Here is a 15,354-nt window from a genome sequence, read left to right on the forward strand (position 1 = left end):
AGAACTTTAGTGATGATGTCAAGGCACTCAGGTGTGACTCAAAGCAAAGTAAGACGGAGGGAGAAAATGAAGAATGCTTGATTAGGTTTAAACTTTGGCAGATCGAGAAAAAAAAAAAATGTTATTTCATTTTATCCTGAAAAGGTTGCTTTTATAAACATAGCAAAGCTGTCAATACAGAACCATGAAAAATAGAGGTCTGACATTGTACCTTCAAGGTCTGGAAAACAAATGGGAACACAAAATATTTGAGACAGTTACTTTTTTATTTATTTATTTTTCTTTTCTGGGTGGTCCATCAGTTTTAACTTGCAATAACCATAAAAACTGACATAGAAAAAAAGAGTGTGTCTAACCCCAACAACATACAACTCTGAATCTGTTCAAATAGCACAAAGTGACATTTGGTTTACTCTAACGCTTTTTGTCGCATTAACAAGTTAACACTAAGAAACAAACAAACAATAAAGCATAATTTTATTTTTTATTTTCCCCACTATTTCTGATGATTCACCACGTTTGTTCTAAACCCCACCAGTTCTTAGCTCTTTGAACTTTGAGGATCACTGCTTTCCACGGAGACTGAGGAAGCATGCCTCCACATTCCACAGAGGAGACCTCACTCCAGCTTTCAGCCAGGGGAATCAAAAACTGAAACTGATAGATAGTTTGGGGTTAAAAAAAAAAAAAAAAAAATATCACCCAAAGCAATTGCAAACATGACAAAAAAAAGTAAGAGAATAATTGTAATGCCACCAATATATAATTCTTGATCATTATAAGCAGAGCTAGCATGAACTTTAATTCAGATTTAAGGAGTCAGAACACCAAAGCACTAAAATATGAGGACACAGCACCAAACATATTCCAAGAACTGGTTGTTCTGAATGCAGTTTGTTGAAATGACAGATATTTGCTAAGCAGAAGAGTATGAAGATTACATGGCAATGCTGTTATAAACTATTTGACATACTTTGTGAGAGGCATCCTAACTTTGTGGTATTACAGTGTTTTTTAAATGTAATGCAACCTTTCTCCAGCCCTCTATAGTACACAATCAAATACTCATTTCCCCTTTTCTCAGCACTTATGTTTTTTACACAGACAACCCTAAAATGTCAAACGTCATTAAGTACTGTTTTACTAGAAATGTACAGAAGAACATTAGCAACACCAAATCCCTTTAAAAATGAAATAAGGCCAGTTTCAAATTGTACAATATTTTGACTCACATTCAAAAAGCAAAGTTTGCCATGTCCTATTATTCATCTCCCACTCTGAGTTCTATACAGACACACACTGAACATGTTTTTAAAAGCGGAGTTAGCTAACTGCACAGTTTGTCTGTCTCATACTCCACATTATGGGGAAGTCTGGCAGTGAATGCCTGCAGGGAGTCTCGGATCCTCACCACCTCGTTGGCTGACAGCTTGAGTCGGTGCCGCAGCAGGCAGGAGAAGAGATCTAGGTGCTGCTTGCCAGGCGGGGAGAGCATGTTCACGCGGTCTCGGATCTCCACCAGCTGGAGAAGAGCTGAGTGCTGGGAGCCCTGTGTGTAGGGGTAGTCCAGCTGCAGGATCAGGTCCTGGATTGCCTCAGGGTCAAAGTGTGTGCTGTAGCCATAGGCTTGGACACAATTGACCTTCATGTATCCTAGGTTCCTAGAGGGATCGACAAGTTCCAGAGGCTCATAGTATGTGGTCTCGTTATCTTGAGAGTCAGTGGCCTTGATCCGGCTCCTAAGGTAGATGTGGATCGTTTCAAAGAAGCTCTTCTGCTTGTTGCCCAATGTCAAGGTCCAGTTGGTGCATTGTGGGACCCCATCAAGTGTAGTCCTTTCCCAATCTGGGAAATTGTTCTCATGAACGGGCAAGAGCCAGCTCTCCGAGTGGCTGCCCCCAAACGGGTTAATGTAGATGGAGAGGACAGGCTCCAGGGTGCTGTTCCTGGTCAGGCAGATCTGCACTGTCAGCCCCAGCAGCATGTGGATCAGGTTGGACCTGTACTTGTTGCTCTTGAGGGTGAGGAGCATGCGCTTGCGCCAGGAAGGGTCAAACCAGCTGTTGAGGCGCATGTCATTGCTGATGAAGATGGCGTGCATCTCAATGCGGCTGTCACGCTTCTGCAGAAGGTACTTCAACTCCAGGTCCTGGAAGTCAGTTTCCAGGCCCAGGTAGTGCTCCAGGGAGTCGGCCACCAATGGGCGGCAGGTGCCCTGACTCAGCACGTAACCTGCATTGCAGCTACTGCAGTGGACAGGACTGTTCTGGGCACAGGTCAGACAGTTGGTGCTGTCCCCTACCTGGCATGGGAGTGCCCGCTGGCAGGTGTCCAGCTCCATTGGGCAGGTGCAGCTATGGATTTCCTCATTGAAAGTGCCTGATAGGTTGTTTTCACTGCAGTACAGAAGGGACTGAATCTGCTTCAACCAGTAAGCTATAGGTCTGTGGAAGAAACAGAAAGGCCAAGGTCATTTTGAGGTTTTAATAAATTCATGCAACCAGTGGAGGAAATGAGAAGTTTTATATTTTTATTGGATTAGCACAAGAAATTGACCCTTAGCCTGCAAATCTAAAGGCCACCTTGCGTGCTGGTTCCCAGTCTACTTATCAGAATCAGTGACATTGAGGATGGATAAGGAAGATATAAATGAGACCTTTGATGATATGACTTGAACTTTGGTTGCATGGATTGGTTAACCTTAGATCTTGTGACATTTAGCATATTTAGAAAAACATGTAACAATAACCTCCTTCCTCCAACACCAGCACTTGTACTTCTAACCTACACAAACATTGTTCAATTGTATACAACACCACCAGTCAGACTACCATGCTGCATAAACCAATTTAAAAAGACTGGCGTTTTTTATATATATCATCTGAGGGTGGACAAGCACTGGAAGGCCCCCTGCACCAAAAACATGATAATATTAGAACTTGCAACTCATGTTCACAGATATGCTCTTAATCCCAATGAACTTCAGAAATATTCTATAACAGTTAGCTACAGTATACAGCCTTCATACAATGGAAATAACAAAGTATAGGATTTGTTTGTGTGCTTTTATCAATAAGTGTTTGCCCTGAAACAAAGGCAAAGACCAAATTAGGGATCTTCGCAATCTCCCAGACGCAGATTAATTTCTTTAGTCATACTATCAGCCAAGAAATAATAAAAACCACAGTTCTTATTTTGCTATAGTGACTTTCTCCAGTCTAAAAACAACCAGAAGAAGTCTAATTCATGCGGATTCAGGCACAGTAAGTTATTGGTGCCTTTTCAGCAAGCACAAACGTTAGGAAAAAATTCAAATCCAAAGTCATTTTGTTTTCAAAGCAATCATGGTGAGATATACTTATTCATTCCATTTCTGAAGAGTAAGGATGGAGAGGACACAACTCAAGAAGATGAAATGACCAATGCAGAACTTGAAAAAAAGACGCTTGCTGCTGCTGAAGTGTGCCTTTTCCGACTCCGCGCTGTAGGGTTCTGAAGAGTGCCTGTATTACAGTAAAATATACATATATAGCTAATTTAAATAAAATATTCATTTAAAGCTTAAAATTGTACCATAACAGAACCTGACTGAATGGGTAATAGATTTAATAACAATGACCCCTAATCATTCCATATTGTTAGAGGACAAATTGCACAAGCTATAAGGTGACCTAATCGTGTGAAAATAGATTTGTTCTACTGCTATTAGGTCATCCCATGGAAACCTGACTCTATCCCACAATAATGACAAGCTCAGAGGACACTTAAACTGTACTGCAGAGAAAACACAGAAAAATATTACAGAAACTTATTAGATAGAAATTAGACTGCAGATTGGTTTAAAACTTGAAACTACTGAGGTAAGAAAAGTCAAGTCAACAAACAACATCGATGAAGGCATTTGCCAAAACCTGTGTATAACAATTGAATGCTGTTTGTACCGGTATATGTGTAGATTTACCAGCTTAGAAGTCAATATAGAAAATAACTAAGGAGATGATAGTTAATGCTACAGCATTTGAGGTGAATTCAGAAATAAAGTAACCTCAGGGAGCTTAAACGCAAAATAAATAAATAAATAAATAAATAAATAAACAAACAAATACATTAAAGTATTGTAATACACTTGGGTAAATTAACGCATGTATTATTTATTTTTCTTAAACTCCAGCCTTATGAATATTATTGTTGTTGTTGTTGTAATAATAATAATAATAATAATAATAATAATAATAATAATAATAATAATAATAATAATAATGTATTTGTTTTGAACATGACTTTATCCAAGGCATCTAGTTGGTACATCATGTATTATACGTATTTTTTTTTTTTTTAATTTAGAGTGACCAATTACTACTTTTTATTTATTTTCCTCCAGTTTGAAATGTCCAATTATGTTTTTTCTCTTCACTGCAACAAGTCCCCATGCAGCACAGACATTCTGTGGGCGTACAATTGTCCTCCGATCTCACAAGCATAAAGCCAGAATCGCTTTTACACTGATCAATCCAGTTGAAGTGGGCAGGCTACCAATCCCGGAAGACAGAGATCAGCTCTGCCTCTTATCCACTCTGAATATGCTCGGCGTCTCGACAGTAGGGTTCGCTGTTGCGTGATGAGGAGAATACGTCCCCTGCTGGTTTCCCATCCCCCACCCTGGGAGTGACAAATCCAATGTGACGCCAACCTCGGGATCCCGAGCAAAGTTCGGCCTCTCTGCACAGCCCTAGCACCGTCCAAGCTGTGTGACTCATCCTGTGCTCCCCGTGACACCGCTTTAACTGGATTAGCCATTCGGGGATCCCTTATTATAAGTACATTATATGAACTGGAATGTGTCTGAGAGCCAGTTTACTTTCTAAACTTCCTAAACAAATATAGCAAACTGCAATGCTATATTTGAGCATTTAACCCATTTTATACATAGATTCTCCTTCATAATGCCATTCTAGTAGTTGTGACTCGTACCCACCTTTCACGGGGCAGCCTGTACTGAGGCTGCTTCTCACAGCGTTTGCTGAGGTTAAACAGTTTCTGGATCATCTTCTGGGCCTTGTCGTGGAGCTGCTTCATGCTGCCCTCTAGCTGCTCGTACAGGCGCTGCAGACTGGAGTCCTTGGACCACAGGTGGAATATGGTGGATGTGTTCAATAGATGGTCGAGTGGAAGAGTCTTCACAAAGGACTTAAACTCATCTAAAAGGACATACCATGCTTGAAATGCTAGAAATGTTTTTCTTAATCTTATCTAAGATCAGGTACGTTGTATCAGCGCTTTTGAATGTATAGACTATGGGATAACAAATAAAGTATGGACAGGTCGCTGAGCCACACAGGTGGAAGTGGAGGAGCTGGTTGGCTGATTGTCCACTGATACCCAGTTAAATGGTATCTATATGATTTATGACTTCATAAAACCAAGGTAATGCCAGACAATCTAATTCTGTTCTCTTAGTAAAATGTTGTTTCCATCATATGGTAGAATGTCCAAAAATATTATATCACACATTTGTTTATTACATACTGTAATTCAAGAATTTTACAAGATGGCCTGGACATACTTTTTGGTTGTCACTCATTTATATATATATATTTTCACATTTGTATAAAGTAAGATGAATACCGGTATGCTTAAAGAGTTGCCATGCAATGTCGCTAACTGAACTAGTCAAATATATGCAAATATACAGTACGTTATCACTGTACATGCTGTCCACAATGCTACAGAGCATTGCATTGGATGTTTTTCACACATGCACTATGAGGGCTCACCTGAATCCTGAAACTCCAGATTGTAGTTGGTCCATGCCTTAATGACATGAAGCAGCTTCTCTTCTATGGCCTGGATATCTATGGACGGGCAGTTGCATTCTGGGAAGCTGGAGGTACACTGGCACCAGCAGTCATTGTCCTTACAGATAAAATCTCCCTTTGAGTTGCAGGTGATGTATCCCAAGGCTGCTCTGACAAAGCGCTCATGCAAGTAATTTGGTAGGATAACCTGCAGACCTTTCCATAAAAAACAGACACTATATTAATACATAAAAAATCATTAATAATAATAATAATAATAATAATAATAATAATAATAATAATAGCAATCACTTGCATAAGTGTTAGGTCAGGCACATGTGTAAGACTAGATTACATCTGAACTTTGGCAACAAATCAATATATTGAAGGACATTAAAATACAGTACACTAGGGATCTGACTTATAAGCAGCATTTAAGAAGCATCAATATGACAATATGATGCAATCAGTCATTTATATTGGAGAAAGCAATTTTAAACAAGGGAATCTCAATAGCGAATTTAAACTGTGAGAAACTGTGGGGTCAATCAGTCAAATATCACTGGACAGATTTTCCAGCACTGAACCAGGAGAAAGCACAGAGGGAGGAAGGCAGACCAGCTCTTATATTCAGTGTGCTGCAAGCACAGATAAAAAAATAACATAATAGCACCTGAAAACACTATATTTGTATGGTCAATGCACAAAATAAAAGTTCACTTCCATTTGATTTTAAACCAGTTATTTTATTATATTTATTCAATGTGATTCTGCAGTCGATTACTATAAACCTTATCACAATACTTCACAGGAACAAGCAGTTTAAGAACAACTAATAGCAGGCTTTGTTTTAATAACAGAAACACTGGGACATACACTCCCAGAGTCACATGCTTGCCACTTGTACTTTTAAAATACATTGTCGCTACAATATTTGAATGTCTTTACTGCCTCTTTTACAAATGAGAGTGCGTGGTTCTTTCTGCAACTCTCATCACTGTTTCAGTGAAAACATGCTGTCAGGGTAATCTGAGACAGTGTTGTATCTTATATTTGGATAGGACTATTTTTATCTGTTCATGCTAAACATCAAGCTTTTAAAATACTGCTCTTTCACTATTTAGCTGCTAACAGGGCTTGTGTTAACGCAGAATTTTTCCAACACTCCTTTCTTGAAGTAACGAGTCTCATTTGTCCCCTTCAGAAATAGTCATTGATAGGGAAATTCTTTTTGACCTCTGCTGTATTATACTGCAGAAGAAACCATTATAAATGGCTTCCTGTAATATTGCATCTGTTTATGTTAATATCTCAATAGCTACATGAGGGCATACTGTACAGTCGGGTGTCCTACTAAAGCAAGGACTGTTTTCAGTTGTTTAGTGAAATTTCACTTAGATAGAATTTGAATGGTGGTATCTATCATATTGTGAATTTATCATAACAACACTGTTAGAGAGGGAGCAATCGTAAGGCGTTGTGAAAAAAATCCAAAAACTAAATTGCAGAAAGCACACACACACACACACACACACACACACACACACACACACACACACACACACACACACACACACACACACACACACACACACACACACACACACACACACACACACACACACACACACACACACACACACACACACACACACACACACACACACAAGCTCCGCTTCTGCAGGGCACAGAGGGTGATATGGTATATGGGCAAGACTAGGTCATGTAGACTTTATAGGTCAACAGTACAAACTTGTGCTTGATCATCAAATCAGCTCAGTGCAAGTGGCATAAGAATAGGAGCCCTTTGGCTATTATACTGGATGTGTATAGCATAGATAAAGCAGCAACGAGAGAGCAAGCCAGCAGGATTCAAATAACGCATAACAATTCATTTTAAGGTGATACAAGCATATAATAGTTTGTGCATGGTGCTATTCAGGCCTTAAATTAAAAATCCAGGCTGCTGATGACAGGTAGACCTGTTAGTGAACTGCAAAACAGCTGGGAGTACAGTATATTGCAGCACTCTGCAATTAATTTACAACTGGGATGAAAAGCAATACGACAGAGGCAGGTCGCTTGTAATGGACTGGCCCTCTAACTGGTGCATTTTGAACAGATTTTTAAGAAACACATATTTTGCAGTAAACTGTGCAAATGTTACGCATTTTTTCCAAGGAGCTCAAATTAGTCATTCTTTTTCTAACCCTAAAAACATATTACAGCATGTTGACTATCCTGTGCAGTTAAAGTTGTTACACTGAACTCACTTGAAAAATAATAACTATTACTCTACAATTGAGATATGATCATATCCCTCTGCTGTGTAATTAAGTGTGACATGCAAACATGGACAAATGTTGGAAAGAGACGTACAGTTGGTCTGTCCTCATGTACCAACGCCTCCATTGTGTTTCACTATCAATTAGGCTGAAGGCAGCAAGCTGAAGTGGCAGTAACCTGAGTAATGTTGATGAGGAAGGAAGCTTCTCCGGCAGCAGCAAGGAGAATTGCCATTTGGCATTTCAAGGCCTGCTAAGTGAGTCAGATGGGAGCAGCCACAGTGACTCGACCCGACTCAAGACAAGTTGTGAGGTATGTCACCCTAGTCTGATGAGCAGTGATGCAATAACATGAAAAGTGAGAATCTTAACTACAATGGCAGATTCAGGAGCTGTGTGTAGAGTGTTAAATCAGTTTGTATTTATTTTATTTTACAGTTTTTTTTTTTTTTTTTTTAGATTTTTTTAAAGTTAAAATACATCTAGGTAGCCCAACATACATACAATCTAATTTTCAGGTTCACAGCCTGAACCACACATTGAGTTAGAGGCTGGGTTGAAATTGAAATTTAGGGTCCCCTTACCCTACACCTAAATGATGCAGCAGAAATATTCTACAGAACAAAGCAACACAATTCCTCTGTATTTCTTTTGATGTTTTAGTTGCCTTCCAATGTCAGCTTGCATGGTGAATCTTTATTATGTGCAGAGGCGGATTATGTGACCAGAGACTGATGAGCAGCTGAGCAGTGGGAGTGATGTGTTGTGGATTGGTAGGGGTTGGGGTGGTGCTAACAAACAGTAGTGCAAGGTGACTTCTCTCCCACACATTACTTATTACTGCATCAACAGGGCTTGCCACAATAAACAAACAGGACTTTAGTGCATATTGTACAATGTTAATTTAATACAATTAGCAACCCTGTGTGTAAAGCTCAGTTTACTAAGCCTTTTACTATGCTTCAGAGCAGTTTCAAATATGGAATATTTCTATAACATATTCTATACACATCAAAAGTAAAAACTTCCTAAATGAAAACAATTGCTTACAAATAATTACTAACTTTAATACAATGTATATAATACAATGTCTATCTTTTGGAACATTTTGTAAACAGTGTTATGCAGTATTTACTCTGAGGATTTGAAAGGAACAACGTCAGTAGGAAGTTCTCCCTTCGACTACAACAAAGCTAGTGTTGTGATGATGTCTAGTGACTGAAAGTCAAGCAGGTTAAGTAATATATACAAAATCTGTGTAGGCAGAGTGCTTAATAATATTCCACGACATTCTGTAATAGCCTGGTTTGCTTTTTCTACTATGCACTGGAGCTGTACCCTGTTAAATGTGTCCTCATCCTAACTTACATATTGCATGTTCCAAATTCTAGCTGAGAACAATGATGTTTGGGCAGCGATGTAAAGCTTTTTTATTGTTTGCAATGTTCTGAATTATTAATATGTGCAAATTCAGAAAACTACACCCATTTCAACAGACATACGTCATGGTTAAATGGGTAAAGGCTGGAGCTACAGCACTTTCCTTAATGATCAGTTATGCAGGCTCAATTTCATTGCTTATAGGTACCCATCCTTTATACTTGGGTGGTTCATATATGCATATTATTTTTCCTACAGATTACAGACTGCCGCCCTTTCCTTCATCTCAAAATTTGCATCTCTTATGATTTAATCAGAGCTGGAGTTCGTCTTCTCCTCCAATGTCATTTCATCTTTTTGAATCCAATGACATGTTAAGTTCCCTTAAGTAAAATGGTTTCTTTTTGAAAAATCTGTTCCAGTTAATAATACACACCAGTCTCTATTCAGTTCTGATGACTTTTCTGCTTTATGATCAAAAATGCCCATCAATTCATATCTGTAGTCATATGCAAGACTACTATCGTAAGCAATGAAAACAACAATGAATTTCCTTTTGCTACTATAATAATATTAAAGATCACCAAGTCATACGAAGAAAACCAATTAAAACAATTGTACATATTCCATTGATGCAAATATTCCATTTTTTTCCTGATGTAAATATTACATTTCACTGTATATGCTCACAGTGTTTAAGACTGCCTTCACCACTTTTGTTGTGTTACCTTCTAGAGGTATAAAAATAGTTGGGCTTTCAAGGTGGAAGCACTGCAGAGTATTTTTTATGTTACCATGTCAGCAGAATTATTGAAAACATCCTCTTTCCCCTACCACACATCTATAAAAACTTTAAACTACATATCTCCTTCAAACCTTTGTTGTGGTGTAAGCAGAATTCCTTACAATATTAAACGTTTTAAGGAAATTAACTTCACACCAAAGGGCAAGTTGAGCCTGTGTCACCAGGAGTGGATATTTCAGTTATTCATGCTTGTAAAAGTAATAACCAAATATATGTATCCCTTACTCGTCCTCTCTGGATCAGCTGACTGCGTTTAACTCCTCTGCATGACTTTTTTCTATTGCTTTGCCTTAAGGAATGACTGTGCTCTGTATTCAGGATGAACTTGTAGGACGCAGACACTTTATCAAATGTAAGGCTTGATATAAAGTCTTAAGACTTTAATCTGAAACAGGGCTGCAAGGCAAATTACTACAGAATTTTTAAATATGCAAAGCTCAGCCGACGTTCCAGTTGTGTCACGCTCAGTAAGTAGAGACAGAAGGAAACTGAATATTATTTCATTGTTCCCTTTCAACAGTTGAAAGGGAACTCTCTTTAATGCATCCCCCTACCACCATACCTTGTAAATGGATTTTGTTTTCAGAACTTTGAACCAAAACAGAACTGACAGAGTCCAGGTTGTCGTAGTTACTGCATCCCAGAGGGCCGGTTCTGGTTTCTGTTACCTAGGAAACAGTAATGAAATTGTTACAGTCAAACATAAAAAAGCCAAATAAAAACAATTTATTTATTTATTTTTCTTCTGTGTAACACCGTGAGTGATACGTCCAATGCGTTAGCAAATACAAATCCAGACAAATCTGCATTTACAAGTTGAGTGGTTTGATAAGAGGGTCATGATAAACAAATAAACATAACAAGGCACTGCTGTGCATCAAAGGGTCACCAGCCATGCCATTTCTATTACTTATGGTGGCTATTGGGATGTTTTCTGGTAGGATAAGCTTGCAATATATACTCTCCAGCCTGAGGCAGATTTGTTTAAAATTGAAGATAGCTTGCCCCCTGGGGCAGCTCTGACACAGTGTTTTATGCAGAGCTGTGTTATAGGTGCTGATCTTTCAGATCTACGATCAAGGATGGGGATGGAACCCTGCCAAGGCCTTTAACAGCTTAAGAAAGATTGCACTAGAAACAGGTTCAGGTTGTCGCCTTTTTTCCATGCATACAAAGTACAGAACTCTTGAGATTTCAAACTAACTGTGTGATTTCTAAAGCCAGTGAGCTTCAAGAGATCAACATTCATGAAACTGATATAAAGCAGAAGGACAATGGCAGGATAAGCCCATATGTTGTGAGTATAAGGTGTGGAACTGGGTATATCATAAGGACAAGACATGAAACAAATCTATTTTAAAAAATATCCTAAATACTTTAGGAGATATATGGGAATCAGCCTACTCCAGACCATTACACATTCTGCACTAAATATAGCAATAAACATGTGTAGCTAATGTGTGGTAATTAACAGGTACTTGGAGATAGGGTAAGTTATGTAATATGGGTATTTTTCACACTATGAATTAGCACTACATAAACCTAGACAAAAAGAAAAATATGGATTATTGAACATTTACCATAATATGTAAAAACACATGGAAAAGTGAAAAAAAAAAACTTATGTGATAACAACACTACTGCTAATGAATTAATACCACTACATTGCATTTCAGTAACACACACACACACACACAAACACACACACATATATAAATATAAATAAAACATTTTAGGAGTATCATGTAAAAAAGGTGACTATGACCTATATCCAGAGCATGTAGAACAATTTTACATAACAAGTAAGCCATCATGACTCAGACGTCACAGCAGATCAAGAGCTTGTGTTACTCTCATACAACGGTGGTGTATGTATAGATGCCTCCACTTACAGCCACATCTTGGGTAAATGTCCACAAATGGATCTGCAAATGGAAAATGAATTTGGCTTTTGGAAACCAATCATAATCACCAATAATGAGAGCTGTTGAGAGAGACTCCATCCTCTTGTTTTGATAGGCTTACACAACCTCAATTGAATGTCTGAAAGCATTGGATCAGCCCAGACCAGTATCTGTAACCTCCAGGGAACCAATCATCAGAAGCCAGGCATAAAACCTCAACACAACTGAAATCTTGCAGAAAGTCCCTTTTATGAACATGCAGGTGGCACCGTTTCACAGATCTGAGAACTGGCTATTACTTTCCCAGTTGTTGTAGGGCCATACATGAAAAGAGAAGAAAATGTACAATTCAGTAATGAACCATGCATGACATGAACAAGAAAACAAACAAACAGGTTACCTGAATCAAGTTGTGATGTTTAGCAGTTCTGAAATAAGTGACTACACTAATAGGTATACCCTCACTGCATTTCCCATTGCAAATCAGTAGTGACTCAAGACTAAAATGAATATTGTAATCCTCTTGGGTAACTTACCACAAGCAGTGCACCATGCAGTTCAGAATTGTGTTGATGAAAAGGTAAGACCACAAGGCCAGCATTCAGAAAGACCCGCATTGCTATTTTCTGATCCTTGACCTCCATTGCCTTCGCAGCAGCTAATTACTTTGAGCATTTCAACTATTATGTTTTCTTCATTACCAAAGTTCTACCTTTTTAACAAGCATGTCTGTGGCTCACCTTTTTGTTTCTTACATACAACTAATTTAAAATAAATAGTTAGTATGGATAATGCTTACAAAAGCAAATAATGAACATACAACAGATAGTGCAGAATAAGCAGAAGAATGTAGTTAAAGACATGATCTGTGTGTGGTACACAATGATGCCTGCTACAGGGTTTAAAGAAGCATGCTGCTCACAAAATCCCTCATCCCACCAGAACTGACCATTAACTAACAATTATTCAAAAAAAAATCTGATTCAGATTTGCTTACTTGAGGAGAAATAGCTTTTTAATATAGATCCCTGAGTGATAATTAGTTAATTAATCTGCAGGACTAAGACACAAGCACAGAAATTTGTATCAGCATTTCACATCCCTTGCACAACTTTCCATAAATAAACCACTCATCCCCAGAGAAAATGAAAAGCAATTGCTGAGGTGATGGATTATAATTATGTAGGAATTGCAGTTGGACTCACTGGGGCAAGTATCTCTGTTATAAGCAGCAATTTTAATAGCATTATTACCAAGAGGCGTTGGCCCTATGCACCTTAATAATGCGAAGATTTATCAAAGGATGTGGATTGAAAAAGATAAATATGATATCTTCACATTTAAAGATATTTAAACATTAGGCTATACATCCAATGAGGTGCAAGGGATTAGATTATGTGACAAAACACAAGAGATTATTATTCTCTGACATAGCGAAAGATAAAACTAAATCTATGCTTGTAGTTGCTGTGTGTAAAAATGTATGGATTCAATTTTACTGTAGAATGGCTCCCATGCACACACACACACACACACGCATGCCCGCACTCACACACAGACACACACATGCACATGCACACACACACACACACACATGCCCGCACTCACACAGACACATGCACATGCACACACACACACACACACACACACACACACACACACACACACACACACACACACACGTTAAGTACGTTTGAATAGCATCATGAGTTTTGTTTTTCACTGGCACAATGCAAGCAAGCTAAGCAACTTTGCATCCAGTGCTGACAATTGTTCATCCTCCACAAGTGCCAACTTTGTTACTGCGATTAGTGAACAGAAAAAAAGAAAAAATGTTGCTAGCGCTAACAGAAAAAACTTAATGCAACCAACTCCGGACAGGCAAACCTGTGGAGGCGACAATGTAATTTGCTGTTCTCGGTGCCTGTAAAATGAGATAAAATAGGGCAGCACCAATAAGTAACACATTTACAGACAATTTCCAAGGCTGGTTCTTTACACCAAGGCTTTGCTTAGGCATGAGCAATATGTTTGCAGTGCATCAATAAATACATAACATTCTTTCAGGCTCCCCTGTTACTCCACAGTTCAAATTAGAGTACAGTACATGAATATGAAATCAAGAATCATGGATACAACTCAATGCAATATACAAGTGCACTTCACTTATAACGGATCCTCTTAGAACAGAGTTCTGTTTACAACATACTAAGGAGGCAGGTCCCTGCCTAACAACATGAGTTTGGAGTAATGGAGAATTACTCTGGTTAAAATTGACTTATTCATAATGTATATACTGTTTAATATGTACAGTTTAATACACAGTTTAAAATACAGTATAGTTTTTTTATTAGGTACAGTTAGGAAATGTTGAGGACGGACATTTTTTGGTCAAAACATGTTCGACATCGGGCAGGAAAAACAGTTGCTGTTTACTTTTATTCTATGTTTTTGTTGTCATAGCTGTTGTGCAGTTTGAAACATAAACAATTTGAATTAAATTCAGCGAAAATATAAATTTGTAAAATGGTAAAACTTATTGCATTGTACGGCCCACAGGGGCGTGTTTTGTATAAATGATAAACTCCCATTCTTTGGCAGTTAAGCTTTCTTGAATTGTTTATAGTTAAGGTACTTATGTTAACAGTTACATACAGCATTTCGAATTACGTTTACTGCGTACTTCATTTATAAAGTACTAATTTCGTTTGTCCCTTGGTGTCCGTTATAAGTCTAGTGCACCTGTACAAGGTGTATTATGAATTTCATTATGAGTTCTTAAAATGTCGTCTGCTCTTTTCAGCTCGGCTTCTCCATTAAGGTTTCACTCCTGGACAGTGTTGTGATGAGAAACAAGAAGAAGCACTGAGAAACCTGGCCTTAAATCCTGAATCTCTAAAGAAATATTCACCAGTGTGCACTGTTCTAAAAAAGCTATTCTCACTGAATTTATTATAAAGCTGCTCACAAACCAAAACATAATTGACGGTAATGGATGAGCTTTTCATGTGATAACGAGTTCATTAATTTGTCGAACACCATTCTTGCCAGAGGCTATACAGTGATGAGAGATGTACCACGGCCTATTATTCAAGTTCAATTTTCCATAAATAACCCGAAGTCACAAGGTCCCTTGGAAGCCAAAAAGCAATTGTTACTGTAATTGATTTTAATTGCAATGTTAT

General features: G+C 38.2%; 1 protein-coding gene across 1 annotated transcript in view; it reads right to left on the bottom strand.

The window, feature by feature from the left end:
- Positions 1-245: 245 nt before the first annotated feature.
- The window catches only part of LOC121330493 (BMP/retinoic acid-inducible neural-specific protein 3-like), a 31,185-nt gene continuing 16,076 nt past the window's right edge, over positions 246-15,354 (bottom strand). The window contains exons 6-9 of the mRNA XM_041277043.1: positions 10,828-10,933; positions 5,775-6,011; positions 4,976-5,198; positions 246-2,444 (exon numbers count right to left, since the gene is read on the bottom strand). Coding sequence (XP_041132977.1) covers positions 1,328-2,444; positions 4,976-5,198; positions 5,775-6,011; positions 10,828-10,933 — 1,683 coding nt within the window. The 3' untranslated portion in view covers positions 246-1,327. The remainder of the gene's footprint in view (positions 2,445-4,975; positions 5,199-5,774; positions 6,012-10,827; positions 10,934-15,354) is intronic.

Source organism: Polyodon spathula, chromosome 18 (genome assembly GCF_017654505.1).
Source record: "Polyodon spathula isolate WHYD16114869_AA chromosome 18, ASM1765450v1, whole genome shotgun sequence".
In the NCBI taxonomy this organism is placed as follows: domain Eukaryota; kingdom Metazoa; phylum Chordata; class Actinopteri; order Acipenseriformes; family Polyodontidae; genus Polyodon; species Polyodon spathula.